The sequence below is a fragment of the Leuciscus leuciscus genome (assembly GCF_965113295.1).
Source record: "Leuciscus leuciscus genome assembly, chromosome: 11".
In the NCBI taxonomy this organism is placed as follows: Eukaryota; Metazoa; Chordata; class Actinopteri; order Cypriniformes; family Leuciscidae; genus Leuciscus; species Leuciscus leuciscus.
In genome coordinates this window covers 28945731-28964212 of record NC_138735.1, presented here as the reverse complement: position 1 = coordinate 28964212, position 18482 = coordinate 28945731, and the positions used below count along the sequence as shown (strand labels likewise).

General features: G+C 35.2%; 1 protein-coding gene across 4 annotated transcripts in view; it reads right to left on the bottom strand.

The window, feature by feature from the left end:
- Positions 1 to 808: 808 nt before the first annotated feature.
- rhbdl1 (rhomboid, veinlet-like 1) overlaps positions 809 to 18482 on the bottom strand; it is a 29846-nt gene continuing 12172 nt past the window's right edge. For all 4 annotated transcript variants that reach the window (XM_082183752.1, XM_082183753.1, XM_082183754.1 and 1 more), the window contains 7 exons: positions 16741 to 16899; positions 13123 to 13347; positions 11888 to 12036; positions 10275 to 10387; positions 7278 to 7378; positions 6301 to 6361; positions 809 to 5508 (listed from right to left, as the gene is read on the bottom strand). In XM_082183752.1, the coding sequence (XP_082039878.1) occupies positions 5237 to 5508; positions 6301 to 6361; positions 7278 to 7378; positions 10275 to 10387; positions 11888 to 12036; positions 13123 to 13347; positions 16741 to 16806 (987 nt within the window). In that variant the 5' untranslated portion in view covers positions 16807 to 16899 and the 3' untranslated portion in view covers positions 809 to 5236. The remainder of the gene's footprint in view (positions 5509 to 6300; positions 6362 to 7277; positions 7379 to 10274; positions 10388 to 11887; positions 12037 to 13122; positions 13348 to 16740; positions 16900 to 18482) is intronic.

Here is an 18482-nt window from a genome sequence, read left to right as displayed (position 1 = left end):
ATAACAGGGTTTCAAAAATGGCAAACCACACAGAAAATAAAGCAATATTATAAATAATATTTTCTTTCATTTACAAGAAACTAATAACAGGGTTTGTATGTGTGTGTGTATATATATAAATATTATGTTTAATATTTATTAAAATATTAAAATAATTTAAAACAATAAAAAAAATACACTTATTTAAAAATAACATTTTCTTTAATTTATGAGAAACTAATAACAGGGTTTCAAAAATGGCAAACCACACAGAAAATAAAGCAATATTATAAATAATATTTTCTTTAATTTACGAGAAACTAATAACAGGGTTTGTATGTGTGTGTATATATATATAAATATTATGTTTAATATTTATTAAAATATTAAAATAATTTTAAACAATAAAAAAAATACACTTATTTAAAAATAATATTTTCTTTAATTTACGAGAAACTATTAACAGGGTTTGTATGTGTGTGTGTATATATATAAATATTATGTATAATATTTATTAAAATATTAAAATAATTTAAAACAATTAAAAAAAAACACTTATTTAAAAATAATATTTTCTTTAATTTATGAGAAACTAATAACAGGGTTTCAAAAATGGCAAACCACACAGAAAAATAAACAGATTAATTATATTTTATACATGGAGTTTTATTTATTTTCTGAGTTGACTAAATAATTTCTGATGGTTAAGCACATCCTTGCACTGACAATTTGCTGAAAAAAAGTAAAGTTCACGAGGAGATTCAAGCACTTTATACCTCATCGGTGGAAAGTGTCTTACTGTGGGCACACAAACACACGCAGACGTCTCTCACAGTATGTTCTTTATTTCATACAGCTGAGAAATGAAAGCAAACACAAAACCATACAAAATAAAACTACAAAAAACAAATTGCCTCAGGTCCCAATATTTCATAAGTACAATACATCATGAAATGATAAAGAATTTAATAGAAACTATCAGTATTTACATCTTTTTTTAATTTATTTTTTATCTTCATCTGATCCAGAGAAAACTATTAGCCTTATGTTATATTTTTAGTTTTAACTTCTTTTTATGTAAACAGAATATTTCACTGCAAGAGTCGTCATCTCTCGTATTTTGGCACCATTTTGAAGTCTGTACATGGACTACGATTCTCAGTAGGACTAGAGTTGTGGCGGCAACACAGATGCGGCGATGATCTCAAAGCAAAACTACACCTACATCATGGAGAAATGAAACTCCGGACACCATGATCTGCGAGAGCAGCTATTGGCTGGGAAGTAATGTGGGCGGGAATAAGGGGAGGCCCTTGGTAAATAGGTTTGTTCCCAGTTTCGAGAGGATTGATTGAGCACACTTCTTCACCGAGAGTGTGTTCGGAGTGGCATACTACTATACTACCCATACTATATGCAGGATGCAAATGGCATATGTGGACGACTTATCTGAAACATTTGCCAAAAATGTGCAATATACAACAGTATAAATGTAAAACTGTCCCATGATGCAATGTGCTTGACTTTACATTCTGAAACAGTATTAATTAAAGCTATTAAATTTTTTTTGGAATGAATAAAGCTGAAATTAAAAGTTTTGCATTCTCCCAAGTAACTTTGTGTTCGCTCGCAAAAACTAAAATGGTATGTGAGAGAATGCAAAAACCTTGAAATATAATTTTTTTCTCCCATCTCATATTTTTTTGTCCTTTTATGGGCTCCGTATGTATGAAACCAGTGCCTAAAACTAACCGTAGCAATGGCTGGAGACTTGAGAAAATGTACTGGCCATAAATATTTTTTACCAGCCATGAAACATAATTATTCCTTATTAAAGTTACAAAGTTATTTAGTCTAGAGCATTGAGTGATTGTTCTTTGTCTTCTGTTGTCTGATTAACATTAAAAACACAGACAGTCGCAGGAATATTAGGCTGCTGTCTCTTTAAGAGCGGATGCACGGATCCAATATACTGATACTGATACACATGCGTTTACTTTCTCAGCTGTTCACGTTCACTTAAGACATAACCGACTGTGTATACAGGGATACTTGCCGGACATAATTTGTGTGGATTTGTCCGTTCAAGCGCAAGAAGAAGTTAAAGAGAGCTCAATTCAGTATTCACGGCTTTCTGAGTGATGAATTGAGTCCCCTTTCGCGTCTTTTTGCACTTGGATATTTAAATTGGCAAGGCTTAAACCTTGGTGACGATGCAGTGCTGTCCCGAGCGTTGTCCACGTTCATGTTCTCACAGTATTGCATTGTTAGAATTCATAAGAATGCTACCGGCCGACGGCAAATTTGACATTTTAGGCCCTGTACGAAACAAGAAAAAAGTGTAAAATGCATAGTTCCACATTAATATTCTTTAGAATTAGTAGGCAGGAGACTGTATAAACTGCAAAGTATGCATTCAGTATGCTAGTATTCCACTCTGAACACATCCCAACTGTTTTAGACCATGGTCAGTGTTTCCCACACTCACCTAAGACACACACAGACTACTGTGTGCTTGTAACAGTCTGAAAACCAACAATACAGCACATTAAAGCATGTTTAACACACACACACACACACACACACTTCCAGAATCCATTTGATGAGTGTTCAAAAATAATACATCCATCATTCGCTGTTTTCTCTCCATTTCCCATCATTTTATCAGCTATTTCTCGCCTTATTTTCTTCTATCACACATCCCAATACAGCTCTTAGCTTTTTCATTACATTTCTCTCTCTCTCTTTCTCACTGTTTATATGCGCGTCTAATAAATATTCATCCGCTTTTCATTTTTCACCTGTCTAAAAGTGCCAGCCAGGTGGATATTACAGGAACTCTATAAATGTCACTATGGTGCGACTCTTGCATGCTGGATCAGAACATTTAAAGTCAACTTGAAACCAAACTTGACACTATTTAATGTATTAAATCCTTTCCTGCTGTACTCTTTTTATCCTTTTCACTTGCAAATATCTCACAGTATGGCAAGAAAATGCGAGTGCCGTGTCATGCCGACTAAATATTCAAATGACTCACTTGTTCCCTCAAAAGTATTCATGTACTATGTTACATAACCGTGACCTTTGAGCACAGCAAAGCCAGCGAGAACGTATTAATTAAACATTTCGTATTGTTCATTTTCTTTGCTTTGCATCTTCCAGCACTTTCTGTTTCTGTGGATGACTATGTAAACGCATTTCATCTAAGAGGTTTGAATCATCAGTCTAAGACCATCTTTACACACGCCACAATCCAACAACGGAATAAATATAAATATAGGACTATGGCATAAAAATCCACAACATTAAATAGACGCACGGTCGAGCTTTTCGAAAATGAAAAGAAATCAACTCAGAAAACAGCAATCTTTCCTATAGCTATTTAATCAATTCCCCTTAAGTATCTTTTAGCAGCTTAGCGAATGATAACTTGGCACTACTGAATTGTGTCATTATTTGCTTTGTCTTAGGGTTATGGGTCATAAATGACTCAGTGTCTATCTTCTCTCATCTTTCGCAGTCTTGTCATGAAAACATAAGGGTTGTATTTTTCCATTTTAAAACTTAAGCATCATTATTCTTTCACTGAAAATGTAGGCAGACAGAATTTCCCCATGACATATACGGTTCCGGTGGTCGTGACATCCGTTTCTATGTTGAAAGCATCTTTAATCGCGTTATGGCAGTTACCATAACAACTGCAATCTGCACAGCAATAACTGAAGTATTCATTACTGTGTGGCACAGACATATTGTCTTGGAAACTTCTAGCTCACTCACTGGCTTCTGTTTATGTGATCACTGGAAATATTTTCAAAAGTCAAGATAAAAGGTCAGGTGTTTAATCTGTTCCAAAACCTAGTGAGCTCTCTTGCTGTTCACTGCCAACATAGGCAGATGCCAAGCTAATTAATCAATTAATAAGCATAAAAATACAAATATTATTAGGCAGAATAGTTCATTTTTAAGTAGTTCAAAAGTGTGAGGACAGCGATAAGAAATTTAGACTTCTTCAGAAAGGATGCATGAAATTGATCAAAAATGACAGTAAAGACATTTTTAATATTTCGAAGATTTCCTTAAAAACTGCATCATGGTTCCTGCCAAAATATGAAGCAGCACAACTGTATTCACCACTGAAAATAATCAGAAATGTTACTTCTTGAGCAGCAAATCAGCATATCAGAATGATTTGTGACTCCGAAGACCGGAGTAATGATGCTGAAAATTCATCTTTGATCACCGGAATCAATTATATTTTACAATATATTCACAAAGAAAATCGGTATTTTAAATTTTAATGTTATTTCACTGTTTTTACTGTGTTTTTGATCAAATAAATGCAGCACTGGTGAGCAGAAGAGACTGAAGAGACAGAAGAGCAGAAAATATTACGGTAGTGTGTATATATATGTATATATATATTATACACACACATTTTGGAGCTTGTTGCAATGAATTCTGGGATTGCTTTCTCTGACATAGAATGCTACGTTCACATTTAGCAAAAGATCTTAGAAGGCAAACATAATGTGCACATATGACACGCTGCCTACATCGACAGCCCACTATGATTTGGAACAGAGATCATGTTTCTGTCCTCTCGTAGCGTCTACAAGTGTGTGTGCAAATGAGGAACAGAGTAAAACAAGAAACTTCTGCAGAAACATCACTTTTTACCCTTGAAACAAGTTTTAGCTTGTTGAAAAAAAGAATACTATTCGTAATTATCCAACAACAAACATCAACATCAACCCCCTACCTCAGTGAGGACTTTACCGTGTCTTCAAGCGTAAGGCTTTGTTTTTAGTCAGCGAGATTCCTGGATTCAAGTAACGGCGTTTCATCTACTATGGATGTTATCTGTAATGCATAACAGGCTTAGATGAGGCTGTCAAATCAAAACAATACAGAAAGGCATCATGAACGAGCCTCGGGCTGAAACTCGCACTCAGAGAGCAAAGCAAATCTGATGTACGTGTGTGTGTGTATATGTGTGTGTGTGTGTGTTGAAATAAGCTCACCGGACCCTTGAGCTGCCTTGGAGTGTTCATTAAAATACCACGCTGTTTATGCTCGCTGCTTCTGTATGGAATGTGAGTTTGCGTTTTTCATTTCACACCTTCCATGTTTTACACCCTTTTCTCCGCTGCTGGTCGAGTGGAGTAGATCGAGGTCGGGCCTGTATCGGACAGGGGGCGTGGCTTTCTGCACCCGCCAGGGGGTGTGTCATCAGGGATGGGGGGGCGTGTCATCAGGGAGGGGGCGGGATCTGAACCCCGAGCAGCTCGTAAGCGAAAATGTTCCAGAAGATGGCGAAGAGGAGGAAGGTGATGAAGGAGAAGATGAGCACCCACCAGGAGCACTGTTTATGCAGAGATTCCTCATAGCTCCGCAACATCAGCAGCCCCATGCTGATGCCCACCACTGCGCCCGACAGATGAGCCATGAAGCTGGGCTGCGGACCGGAAGAGGGCAGCGGCGGAGAGAAGCGCAGCCATACGGCACGGCCCACCTCAGAACTCACTGTTAAAGACAGAGGGAGAGATTGGCAGATGTTTGGAATAGTAGCATATTACTTATACTATCAGATTCTAAGAAGTCTCTTATGCTCATTAAGGATGCATTTATTTGATCAAAAATACTGAACAAAATATTGTGAAATATTATTACAATTTTAAAAAACTTCTTTCTATTTGGACATATGTTAAAATGTAATGTATTCCTGTGATCAAAGCACATTTTCAGCATCATTACTCCAGTCTTCAGTGTCACATGATCGTTCAGAAATCATTCTAATATGATGATTTGATGCTCAATAATTATTTATTAAAAATATATGTAGAGGTCATGTGAAAACAGTGTAGCATACCACTATTCGAAATGATTATCAATGCATTGCATTGAATTCATATATATTTCTATTTTTTTAAATAGTATGCAGTATTTAGTGTATACTGCATAATATTTAACATGCTAGTTTTCCATTGCAAATATAGGTAATTTCAGAAAAAAACCATAGTACATACTAATTTGCTAGTATGCTATAGTGAATTAAGGCTATTTTATTAATAGTATGCAGAATTTAGTATTTACTGCATAGCATGCAATATGTTAGTCTTCCAAATTGTAGGCAGTAATGGTATATACTGTGATGAATGCTGTGTTGTGTGCAGTATGCAATAAAAAGTCCATTCCAAAACAAGCTTCACAACTGAAAGGCAACTCATAAATAGAACAAAACAAGTGATTGTGTTCAGTCTGTTCCTCTCAGATGTTGCTTATTTAGCACAAATTTAGAGAACTAAAATTACTTACTGCAAACAAGTGCAAGAATCATCCGCAGCAACTTGTATGGACACTTCATACCGGCCCAGTTCTGAAACACAAACACATGCGTGTTAAAAGGCGTCACGAAAAACCTTAAAGTCGTCATGACGCATGATGTACTGTATGCCACTTCGTTTTTAAAAGCAAAAATGTGAAGCTATTGTATATTGCCATCTCTAAAAATATAAAAAATTATTTCGGTAATTGAAATAAAGCTGAAAAAAATTTTATACAAATATTAAAACAAAACATTTTAACAAAAATTTTCAAACTAAATGAAATAAATTGCATTTAAGTTGAAGTTTTAAAACTGAAATAAAATAAAGCTAAATAGAATTTCTTTTTTTTTAATGGCAAAAGCACACAATTGAACTACTGTAATCTAAACTAAAATTAAAACTGAAAATATGAAATCAAATCAAATTTAAAATACTATAATAGTATAAAAATTGCCAATGCAATCCATTTTTACTTTCATAATATGATATTTTCTATTAAAACAGAATGTTCAATGATAAAGCTGTATGTCAAAATGACTGAATAGCTATTTGGCTACACATGCACTGATGCATTGTTTTCAATAAGACTGGAAATGTAAAAGTCCATTTTGATTTCATGCTGAATTTGTGCTTATATTAAGTCTCATGCACAAAAATGTGTTATTTGAGCTGTAAAGCTTCTAAATCGTCCTTAAATTCCCCCCACACAAATGAAAAGGCACTTATATTCCCATAAGAGGACGTTCAGAGCCATCCGTCAGCACACACAGACGCTGAAGAGACTTTAGGACTCTCGCAGGCCTGTTTGTACGTGCGAGTGATTACAGACTCTTTGATCTTTAGGGAAGCCGCAATATAAAGCATCCGGAGAGATTTATCCCTCTGCGTTTCTCTATTCCTCTGCCTGATTCCTCCTTTTCATTCATTCTGACACAAGTCGCCATGGCAGCAGTTAGTTTGGGTTACCATGACAACGTTGGCGAGATGTGCCGAGCAGAGAGCATAGACCCCGCCGGACCCGCCGACCACTGGAGCTCGCATATCTGTGATGGACACCGTCAGTGAGCCTGAGGAAACACACCGGCACAGGTTTAGTCTTCACTAATGACAGACAGTGGGATTATGCATTATATGTTGTCTTGCAAATCCCTCCACCAAGACCACCAACAGTGAATTCATGCAGAGTTATGACATCATGTGAATCGATACATTTGAAATTCTAGTATGTGATACATTGTTTCCTGCGATTGTGATTCTGTGTAAATAATATACCTTTGTGTGCGACATTACAAAGTCTGTTTGTTGCTTTCATGTGGCTTTAATCAAGTTAACTTTCTCCTGATAGGCAAATTTAATTTATATAATTGGCTCATAATGACATGAGGGGGTCCCTCCTGTACACTCGTGACGCACACCTATTTTTCTGGATTATTTGAAGTTTAATAGAGAGTGTCTTAAAAATAATAAAAAAAAAAAACTAAATTAGAATTTAATAAGGATTGTATTCATAAAAAAAAAGATCAATTTAATATTTTTTTAATATTGTAAAATGTGATAAAATAATTTAATTCAATACATTTACTTTTGATTTAATTTAATACATTTACTTTTTATTTAATACATTGAATAAAAATCATTTTAAATTACATATATACACACATCAAACTTAATACATTACAATGACAAGCCAAAATTTGTAAAATAAAATGTAATAAAATAAAATAATTTAATTTAATACATTTTATATATATAAAAACCCCTACTGACCTGTATTTCTGCATTCCTGGCATCACTGTTGTTGACCCATTTAATGAATGTAATAAAGGTAATTAATAGTTGTCATGTAATTATAGGATAGAGCTGCTCTGCTGCAGACTAAACACTAAAGCACTACAGGAAAGCACTACATTTTCAAACCTCCCGCCATGATGCCAGGGTGTTGCTTTCAGTACATTGCGATGTGGTTGCTAAGGTGTTGTGGGTGGTTGCTATGGTGTTCTAGGTGGTTTCTTTCTAGCCCAAGTGAAAAGAGTCCACCTAATTTAATACAGAACATTCAAACCCACAGCGGCATAAAACACACCCAATAAAGCTAATTCTGCACTGTAAACTAAAACCATTGGAAAGCGAACATGCATGCAAAACGGGTGCGATAATTGAATATTGGCGATTCCTGTGTGTGTGTGTGTGTGTGTGTGTGTGTCAGATCGTCTACACACTGAGCTCTGCTGCGCTCAGCACTATACCTCTACCACCATCTTCATCATCCTTCTCTTTTTTCTGTTTCGTTTTCTTGAAACTCTTTCTTCTCGCACATCCCTCTCACTCAAATCCTCACATTTTCCTTGTCTTTTCATCTCTTTCCCACATATGACTCTCCTCATTTTCTCTTATCTGTTCTTGCATACTCTATTTTCTCCTTCCTTCAATTTCCATCTGACTTTCTGTGTCCTCAACATGGACACTTGCTCATACAGAATGTCAAAACAACACAGGTGTGTTGTAGGTAGTGATGATTTGGCATTTGTAGTGCTTTTTGAGTAAATATGATATAACACAAGTTTGTATTTAATTTCATCATATTAGTGTTCATCTCATTTGCTATAGTTAAGCTGTATTATTATTCTATATCACGGCTATTCGAGTCTGTTCCTGGACTGGAGGGTCACGTCCTTCAGGGTTTTGCTCTGACTCTAATTAAACAGACCTGAACCAGCTAATCAAGGTCTTCAGGATTACTTAATTACACACAACTGTTTGATTAGGCTCTGAACTCCGCAGAACACGGTTCTCCAGGAACCATTTTAAACAGCACTTTATATGACTTGTAGATCTCCTACAGGTGAAACTCGAAAAAATGTGAATATCGTGCAAAAGTTCATTTATTTCAGTAATTCAACTTAAAAGGTGAAACTAATATATTATATAGACTCATTACATGCAAAGTGAGATATTTCAAACCTTTATTTGTTATATTTTGATGATTATGGCTTACAGCTTATGAAAACCCCAACATTTTCATAAGCTGTAAGCCATAATCATCAAAATTATAACAAATAAAGGCTTGAAATATCTCACTTTGCATGTAATGAGTCTATATAATATATTAGTTTCTATTATATTATTCTATTATATTCTATTTAAAGTTGAATTACTGAAATAAATGAACCTTTGCAAGATATTAAATTTTTTCGAGTTTCGAGTATGTCACACACACACACACATTATTTTTTAAATTAAATAAATTAAAAGAAAGAAAAGGATTTACAATAAATTTAAATTTACTTCAAAATAAATAATTTCATTACAAATGTATTTTAATTGAATCAGAATTTTATTTAATTAAATGAACATTTTAATATTTAATAAAATATGTAATAGTTTTTTAATATAAAAAATAAATAAATCGTAATAAACATTCATTTATAGAATTTACATGGTCAATACTATATATATTATTGTTTTATTTTAATTTATTGTATATAAAAATAAAAAAAGTTAATAAAAATACATTTTAATTTAATAGGATTTGATTTAGTGTGTGTGTGTATATGTAAGCCTAATCATACACACTTGCCCTGAAGACCTTTAATTAATTGGTTTAGGTGTTTAATTAGGGTTGGATTAAAACTCTGTAGGACGTGTGTGTGTGTGTGTGTGTGTGTGTGTGTGTGTGTGTGTGTGTGTGTGTGTGTGTGTGTGTGTTTTTGTGTGTGTGTGTGTGTGTGTGTGTGTGTGTGTGCGTGTGTGTGTGTGTGTGTGTGTGTGTGTGTGTGTGTGTGTGTGTGTGTGTGTGTGTGTGTGTGTGTGTGTGTGTAAATAATTCACAGATTATTGATTAGGTCATTGCCCACTGGTGACATGTCCATCATAAATATGAGCACATTCTCCTGGTGAACTTGTCACAGTGCAAGGACAGCAAGAATTATGCGGACACACACACACACACACACACTAACTCACCAGCGACGACTCCTGCCATATACAGCAGACTGATCCTCAGGATCCCATGAACCATCTCCAGAGGAACTCCAATCATCAGCTGGAGAAGAGCGTTGAAGCCCAACTGCTCTAACCTACACAGACACACATCCAGAACGAGAGACATCAGCTGTTCTGGACGGCTAAACACAGACTGAGGAACAAAGTCAACTTTTGTCTCTCATCTTTTAAGAACTTAACCTTTCTAAGTTCCCCTGGAATACCTGACAGGATTGATCCTGCTGAGCAATCAGAGGAAGCACTTCACATCTACTTCAACAGTGTAATTTTTCTTCATTAAAAAGAGAGATTTGTGATGAAATCTCTTTGCTTTACAAGCTCAGGATAATTCTAAGATAGATAAACATATGTTATGCTCTACAATATGTTTCTTGCATTAACGCAAACTGCATGTGGTGCATTTAAAGAAAACATGAATGTGAAATAGGGTTCACACTCACAGCCCATTTTACTTTTGTATTTCTCAGTTAAAAAAAATATATTCTTAGCGAATCATGTGGGCGGGAGCCGCGGGACCTAATTTAATCCATTAGGAATTCGTTGCATGGTAAAAAAAGCATCTCAATATGACATGATTGGAGGAGATGGGTTGAAAAATGGTTTTCATGACATCAGTTGATAAGTAAAATCATTTCAGAGGTGGAACATTTTGATAAAAGATGACAAAGACACACTGTTTTCTTTAAAATAAAGTGCACAATAAGACCAGAAACATGAATGAAGCAAGTATTTCACATTTGAGTACATGTTTAAAGCTGTTCTAAGCGATGTTGGGTGACGTCACTTCTTGTTGATGTTCGAAGTATTGTCAAACAAAACGGAGGCTAGCTCGACCCTCCCTCCTCCTCCTCATCCCGTCCCCTCCCCCTCCCTTCTGTGCTTCCTGAAACAGTCATGAACCATTTAGGAAAAACAAACTGGATTTAACCTGTCCAGCAAAAACAGAGCCACCTGAATGTGGGATTGGAAGCCCTTCTGCCGGCGGAGTTCTCGCCACCTTTTGAACGCTTTTCCGATGTAAATTCGGGACTTCGCGCGTTCCTTCTCCTTTTCCCTATTCTTTGTTATTTGTTCATCGGAACGTCGTCGTGTCGGCCATATCAAAATTCTCAAGAATATACAATTTTAACGTTAGTCCCCCCTTCATGTGCACGCGCACTAACCCCACCACCCCCACCCCCAAATCATTCTTGTTGGTTATTGGCTAGAACACTGTTTGTTATGTTTCGTGGTCCAGGCTGGGCCAGTTTGTTTTTGTTGCCGTTTGTGGAGCCTGTGGTGTCTACAGAGACTGCGTTTTTTTTACAGTGTGTTCAGGGGACAGGCAGCTAGCGGATAGTGAGGAAATGTTTGCTGGATGTGACAAAAAATGTTTGGCCTAAAAAAACGTGTGACATCGCTTAGAGCACCTTTAAATTGAAAGCTTGTAAAACTCAAATAAACTGATTCTAAACATGAATAAACAGTTTATTCAAGGAACAGTTTCCAGTTGCATAATACAGCTGATACTCATTTATCTATAAACGGAGATCTAAACACTAGTTTGGGAGGAGTTTGATCATCCGTCTACTTACCCAACATGCATGAACATGTAGCTGAAGAACCTCCAGATCTGCGCGCGGTGCCCGGGGTGATACACCAGCGGACTCTTCATGAAATCCGGCTGGTACGTTTGCAACACCCATTTATTGAGCATCACACCGTAACACATGAACACTATGATCTGGAACACAAACACACACACACGTTCAACAGTCTTGACCCTGTGAATAATTACATTTATTGAGCATTTAGACAAAGCACTCGATTTAAAATACAAGATTTATTAAATAAATCTTTAAAATGTTTGCATGTGTTCTATGATGTTGAGTATCATATTTGATACAGTACATCAGGGCTTTTATGGCTCTTAAAGTATGATATAGAAGAATATGGAGATCACACTCGAGGAGTTTTATTTAGAGGCACAAACTGAGCAAACACAATACAATGTGTTTATAATAATACAATGCAATACAATTATGATTGAGAGATGAACAAATAAACATTCCTAAAAAGCCTGATAGATCATATTTGATACATCTTATCATTTATTATGATAAAACAAAACAAAAAAAGATGTATGGATAATCAAGTAAACCTAAGTTTTTAAAATGATGCCTTTTATTTGCTTAAAAAAGTATGAACTATCAATCAGATGACAGAAGGCATGATAGTGTAACAGGCTTTTCAGAAAAGTTTTGATCATGTTGATAATTTAAAATCTAAAATTAGTTTAGTTTTAAAAAATAAGGTTCCAATTACAACCTTTGGTTACACTTTATTTTACGGTGTCATTGTTACAGTGTAATTATATATTTAAGTACTGAGTAATATTAATTAAGTGCATGTACTTACTATAGAGTTAGGGTAGGATTAGGGTTTGGTTGAGGGTTAGTTGCATGTAATTATGCATAATTAACTGTTAATACTATTGTAAGTACATGTAACATATGTAACAAGGACACTGTATAATAAAATGTTAGAAAGTTTGTGACGTAGTTACATTGTATTTACACAAATAAGTCCTGAGTAATATTACTTTACTACATGTACTTACTATAGAGTTAAGGTTAGGGTTTGGTTAGTTGTATATGCATAATTTACTGTTATTACTATAAATACATGTAGTAACATGTAACTACGTCACCTCTAGTTCTTTAGAAAACCTACAGAATGGTGTATTATAGAACAAAGAAACAAATGAGCTGATCTGATGAACCTGAAGTAGAAAGAGCCTTAAAGCAGCGCAAGAGTTCAGTGAGTGTACCTGTACTATGGTAATGATGGCCATGAACACAGGAGGTGGGCAGATTCTGTTCTGATGGAAGTACCACCGGCGGTCCGTCTCACATGGCAGAATCTCATAGGCCACATAGCGCACGAAGCGCTTGTACACGCCCAGCCCCGTCTCATCCAATAGGATCTCTCGCTGCAGTGTGCGACGCCCATTTGCAATGGCTCTGCGAAAACTACTGGAGCGTTTGCTGTTCAGCTGAGAGAGACAGAGCGAAGTGCTGTAATTTATGCAGAATGGCTTGCTTAACCTATGTACATCTGATACAACATTTCATGGCGACTGCACTGTATCTGACACACTTCATTAAATCATTAAATGAGAATGTTTACATAAAAACATAAACTTAAACAAAACTTTTAAATATATTGATAACCTCAAATGCATCAACAGTAGACAACTTATCAAAGTGTCCTTTCCAACAACCGTGGGCAAAAATAACACATAGATGTACAGTGTTATTTCAACTAACACAAGCCTCCATCAGGGCAACACAAAAATGTTATAAACATTTACTAAATAACCAAGTTTATAAAATACCCTAATAGGCATAACTAACAACAAAGCATCATTTTTTTATTAAAATGTAAACAAACTTGATGAATCTTTCAAGGACTTCTGGCAATGCGCCATACATTAAGCATAAGGTATTAAAAGGTATAAATAAAAAACATGCATTAAATAATGTCATTTTATACAATATTGAATATTTTTTATTAATTTAATTTTTATATATATTTTAATATATAATTTTAATTTAATTTTATATATCTAAAATATTATTTGTTTATTTCTTGTACTGTCTTTTAAAATAAATACTTTTTCACCATGTGTGATTTAGAATTTTAATCGGAATTTTCCAAATATAAAATCGCTAAAAAAAAATGTATAGTGTATTTATGTGTGATTGTGTACATACACTCGTAAACAGACCTCACAATAGCCACATTTTAATATTTAATTGTTAAAAAATGTATTTACAATTAAACATTATTTGACCAATGTATATATATATATATTATGTACTTTCTTTTAAAATATATCATATAATTTTTCACAATATATAATATGATAGCTTGCAGTTAATAAAATTAAACTGAGCATTTTAATATATGAATTTTCCAATTATAAAATTCTACAGTGTATTTCATTGTGATATATAATATATAGACACTTTAACAGACCTCACAAAAGCCATACACACACACACACACACACACACACACACACACACACACACACATTCAGAGACATGACCAGTTTAATACTGTGACGTTCTTACAGATTACTCCATGTATGCAGGATTTCTCACACTCTCTTCTTTCTGTTCCCTGTTTCCTTCATCTCCCTCATGCCCCAGATTTACACTTCACCCAAATCCTTTTAAATTCATTGCTTTCTCTCCGGCTCAGTCTCAGTCTCTCTTCCTGTAGAACATGGTTTTAAATCAACGTATGTCTGGAATTCCAGCAACAGAAAAGTGCCATGCATCTTCGTATCATATTTCTGAATGAGTCTAGCTAGATCACCAAAACTGTCAACACAGAGCACCGCAGTCATGTGTGTGTGTGTGTGTGTGTGTGCGTGTGTGTGAATGTGTGTATTAAAAGAGCCTGCGGCAAAATTGATTCAACTGTCTGTGCCAGAGTGAAAACACTTACGCCCCCTCGTATCAAGAGTGAGGGAGTGAACAAGGTCCTGAGAGGAACACGGTTGGGTTTGTAAAGGAAGCACGTGGAGGTTCAGCAATTACAGAGCTGAGACCTGCAGTCTATTACTGACTGTGAGAAGTGCTTTTCATTCATGAACACACACACACACACGCAAACGGCATTCATCTGCTCTAGGTCTCATAGAAATAACGTGACAATCAAATATCACACTCGATATTTGTGCATCAGAGAATCCATATGGTTGCGTGAGCTCACATAAACACAAACACACTGCAATGTGCATGTATGTGCAAAAGTGTTTCTAAACTAGCACTAAACTAGCTAAATCGATACTAAAGAGCTAAATCGATACTAAAGAGCTAAATCGATACTAAAGAGCTAATCGATACTAAAGAGCTAAATCGATACTAAAGAGCTAATCGATACTAAAGAGCTAAATCGATACTAAAGAGCTAATCGATACTAAAGAGCTAAATCGATACTAAAGTGCTAAATCGATACTAAAGAGCTAATCGATACTAAAGAGCTAAATCGATACTAAAGAGCTAAATCGATACTAAAGAGCTAATCGATACTAAAGAGCTAAATCGATACTAAAGAGTCGATACTAAAGAGCTAAATCGATACTAAAGAGCTAAATCGATACTAAAGTGCTAAATCGATACTAAAGAGCTAATCGATACTAAAGAGCTAAATCGATACTAAAGAGCTAAATCGATACTAAAGAGTCGATACTAAAGAGCTAAATCGATACTAAAGTGCTAAATCGATACTAAAGAGCTAATCGATACTAAAGAGCTAAATCGATACTAAAGAGCTAAATCGATACTAAAGAGCTAAATCGATACTAAAGAGCTAATCGATACTAAAGAGCTAAATCGATACTAAAGAGCTAATCGATACTAAAGAGCTAAATCGATACTAAAGAGCTAAATCGATACTAAAGAGCTAAATCGATACTAAAGAGCTAATCGATACTAAAGAGCTAAATCGATACTAAAGAGCTAAATCGATACTAAAGAGCTAAATCGATACTAAAGTGCTAAATCGATCACTAGTTAAATGACTTCCAATACACAACACTGATCAAAGTTTAGTCTCAGAGTAAAATAAAATAAATAAAATAAAATAAACCGTATATATATATATATATATATATATATATATATATATATATATATATATATATATATATATATATATTACCGTTCAAAGTTTTGGGGTCAGTAAGATTTGAAAAAATGTAATGGTCATTTTTTTTCCACAAGGATGCAATAAATTGATGCATAAATTCAAAAGCAAGAGTAAAGACATTTATAATGTTACAAAAGATTTCAATTTTAAATAAATGCTGTTCATTGAACTTTCTATTCATCAAAGAATCCTGAAAAAATGTATCACTATTTCCACTAAAATCTGAAGTAGAACTGTTTTCAACATTGATAATAAAAAATTAAAAAAGTTTCTTAATCATATTATAATGATTTCTGAAGGATCATGTGACACTGAAGACTGGAGTAATGATGCTGAAAATTCAGCTTTGATCACAGGAATAAATTACAGTTTACTATATATTCAATAGAAAACAGTTATTTTAAATCATAATAATATTTCACAATTATACTGTTTTTAATGTAGTATTACTGATTAACTAAATGCAGCCTTGGTGAGCATAAGAGACATTTAATGTCTTTCAAAAACATAAAAAAATTAAAATAAATATATAATTCATATGGTACTGTAGCTCAGAAAACAAAGCAGAACATTTGTGGATATCTAGTTTACGTGTGACTCTTGCATGACTCAAAATGAATGCAGTCCATATCCACAGTGCATGCTTATAATGCACACAGTAACACAACTGTGTTTCTCAGCAGACATATCCAAACATCCTGGAAGTTGCATGTGTGCGTCTCACCAGTTCTATGAGCTCCTGGTAGCAGACGTGTCCGTGTTCGTTGCTCTGTACCAGCGCCAGCAGCATCTCCAGTTTACTGGGGTCCAGCTGTAACTCATGGTGCTCAGCTAGACTGGTGAAATTTTCCACTGCTATGAAACCAGTCTGCTCTGGGTCCAGCTGAACACCAACAGAAAGAGAGAAGCAGCACATGATTAGTTTATACGCACGCACATAAACATTCAGGACTAACATGCTCAAAATAAACGTAGAATGCTCCATGTGCTTTGCATTTACTTGTATATTTGTTATACAAAAACCATGTGATCAGAATGTAACAGTATGATTCAACATTACGCTAAGGCATAACTGGAATGACTCCCAGTGGGTGAGCAATGAAATCTTTTTGCAGTACATGGGTGAATGTGTGATGGATAAACATACAGAATGCTCTGCAACAGAATAACAGCAATAGTACATCAAACTGTTTGAGCAAGAAAAAGAGAAAATCCTGTTTTCCATGATATGACCTCTTTAACATGGACACACACACGGTTAGTTCGAGCAACTGCGGTTGTGACTCAAACAAAGTCATTCTGCACAATTCATCTGTCAGCTACACACACAAACACACACAGTCGAAGATTCTGTAACCATTACCGTGTGAGTGTGTAACTATCAGCCTGAAGCTTTTCCCTAACAGATCCAAGCAGGAAAGACAACCCAGGAGAACACAAACACGGCTATTTATGCTGTCTGAGTTTACTCTGAATTACTTCTGTATGCTATATTTAAATTTCAGAAGACAGATGTGGTAAAACAGGAAAAGGAAGGGGAGGAAGAAAGGGAGCACGGTAGGGAGAGAAAGGAAGGAGACTGGGAAATTAAAGGAAAGCAATGGAGGAAAATTATGGGAAATTAAAGGAAAGCAATGGAGGAAAATTATGTAAGGGAAGGAAGGAAGAACGAAAGGAAAATGTGAGTAAATTAAAGGAAAGGGATGGAAGAAAAGGGCGGAAGAACGGATGGACATAAAAATGGATGGAAAGAATGATGGAAGTAAGAAAAGAAGGAAAGAAAGGTAGGAAAATCTGGAAAAAAATAAGGAAAAGGAAATAAGGAATGAAAGTAAGAAAGAATGAAATGTGGGAAATGAGTAAATGAAAGGAAAGGGAAAGAAGAAAAGGGTGGAAGGACGGACTGATGGATGGAAAGAATGAAAGAAAAGAAGGAAAATGAGTGGATATTAAAAGAAAAAGAAAAAGTAAGGATAGAGGGAAATAAGGAAAGGTAGTGAAAGGAGTAAGAAAGAAAAGAAAAATAATGGAAATTAGGGGAAATTAAAGTAAAGGGAAGAAACAACGGACGGAAGGAAGAAATGAAAAAGGAAGGAAGAAATGGATAGAAAGATAGAAAGGAAGGAAAAGAGAAGAGAAGAAAGGAAATTAATTTTAATGAGAGGAAATAAAAGAAAGAAGGGAGAAAATTATGTAAAGAAGGAAAGGAAGAACTGACAGATGGAAGGAAGAAAGGAACGAATGAAAATAAGAAAGGAATAAGGAAAAAAGGGATGGAAATTAAGATGAAATTAAATGAAAGGAAGGAAGAGGAAGGAACTAAGGAAGGAAGGAAGGAAGGAAGGAAGGAAGGAAGGGAAGAAGGACGGGAGGAAGGAAGGAAGAAAGGGAGGGAGGGAGGGAGGGAGGGAGGGAGGGAGGGAGGAAGGAAGGAAGGAAGGGAGGGAGGAAGGCAGGAAGGAAGGG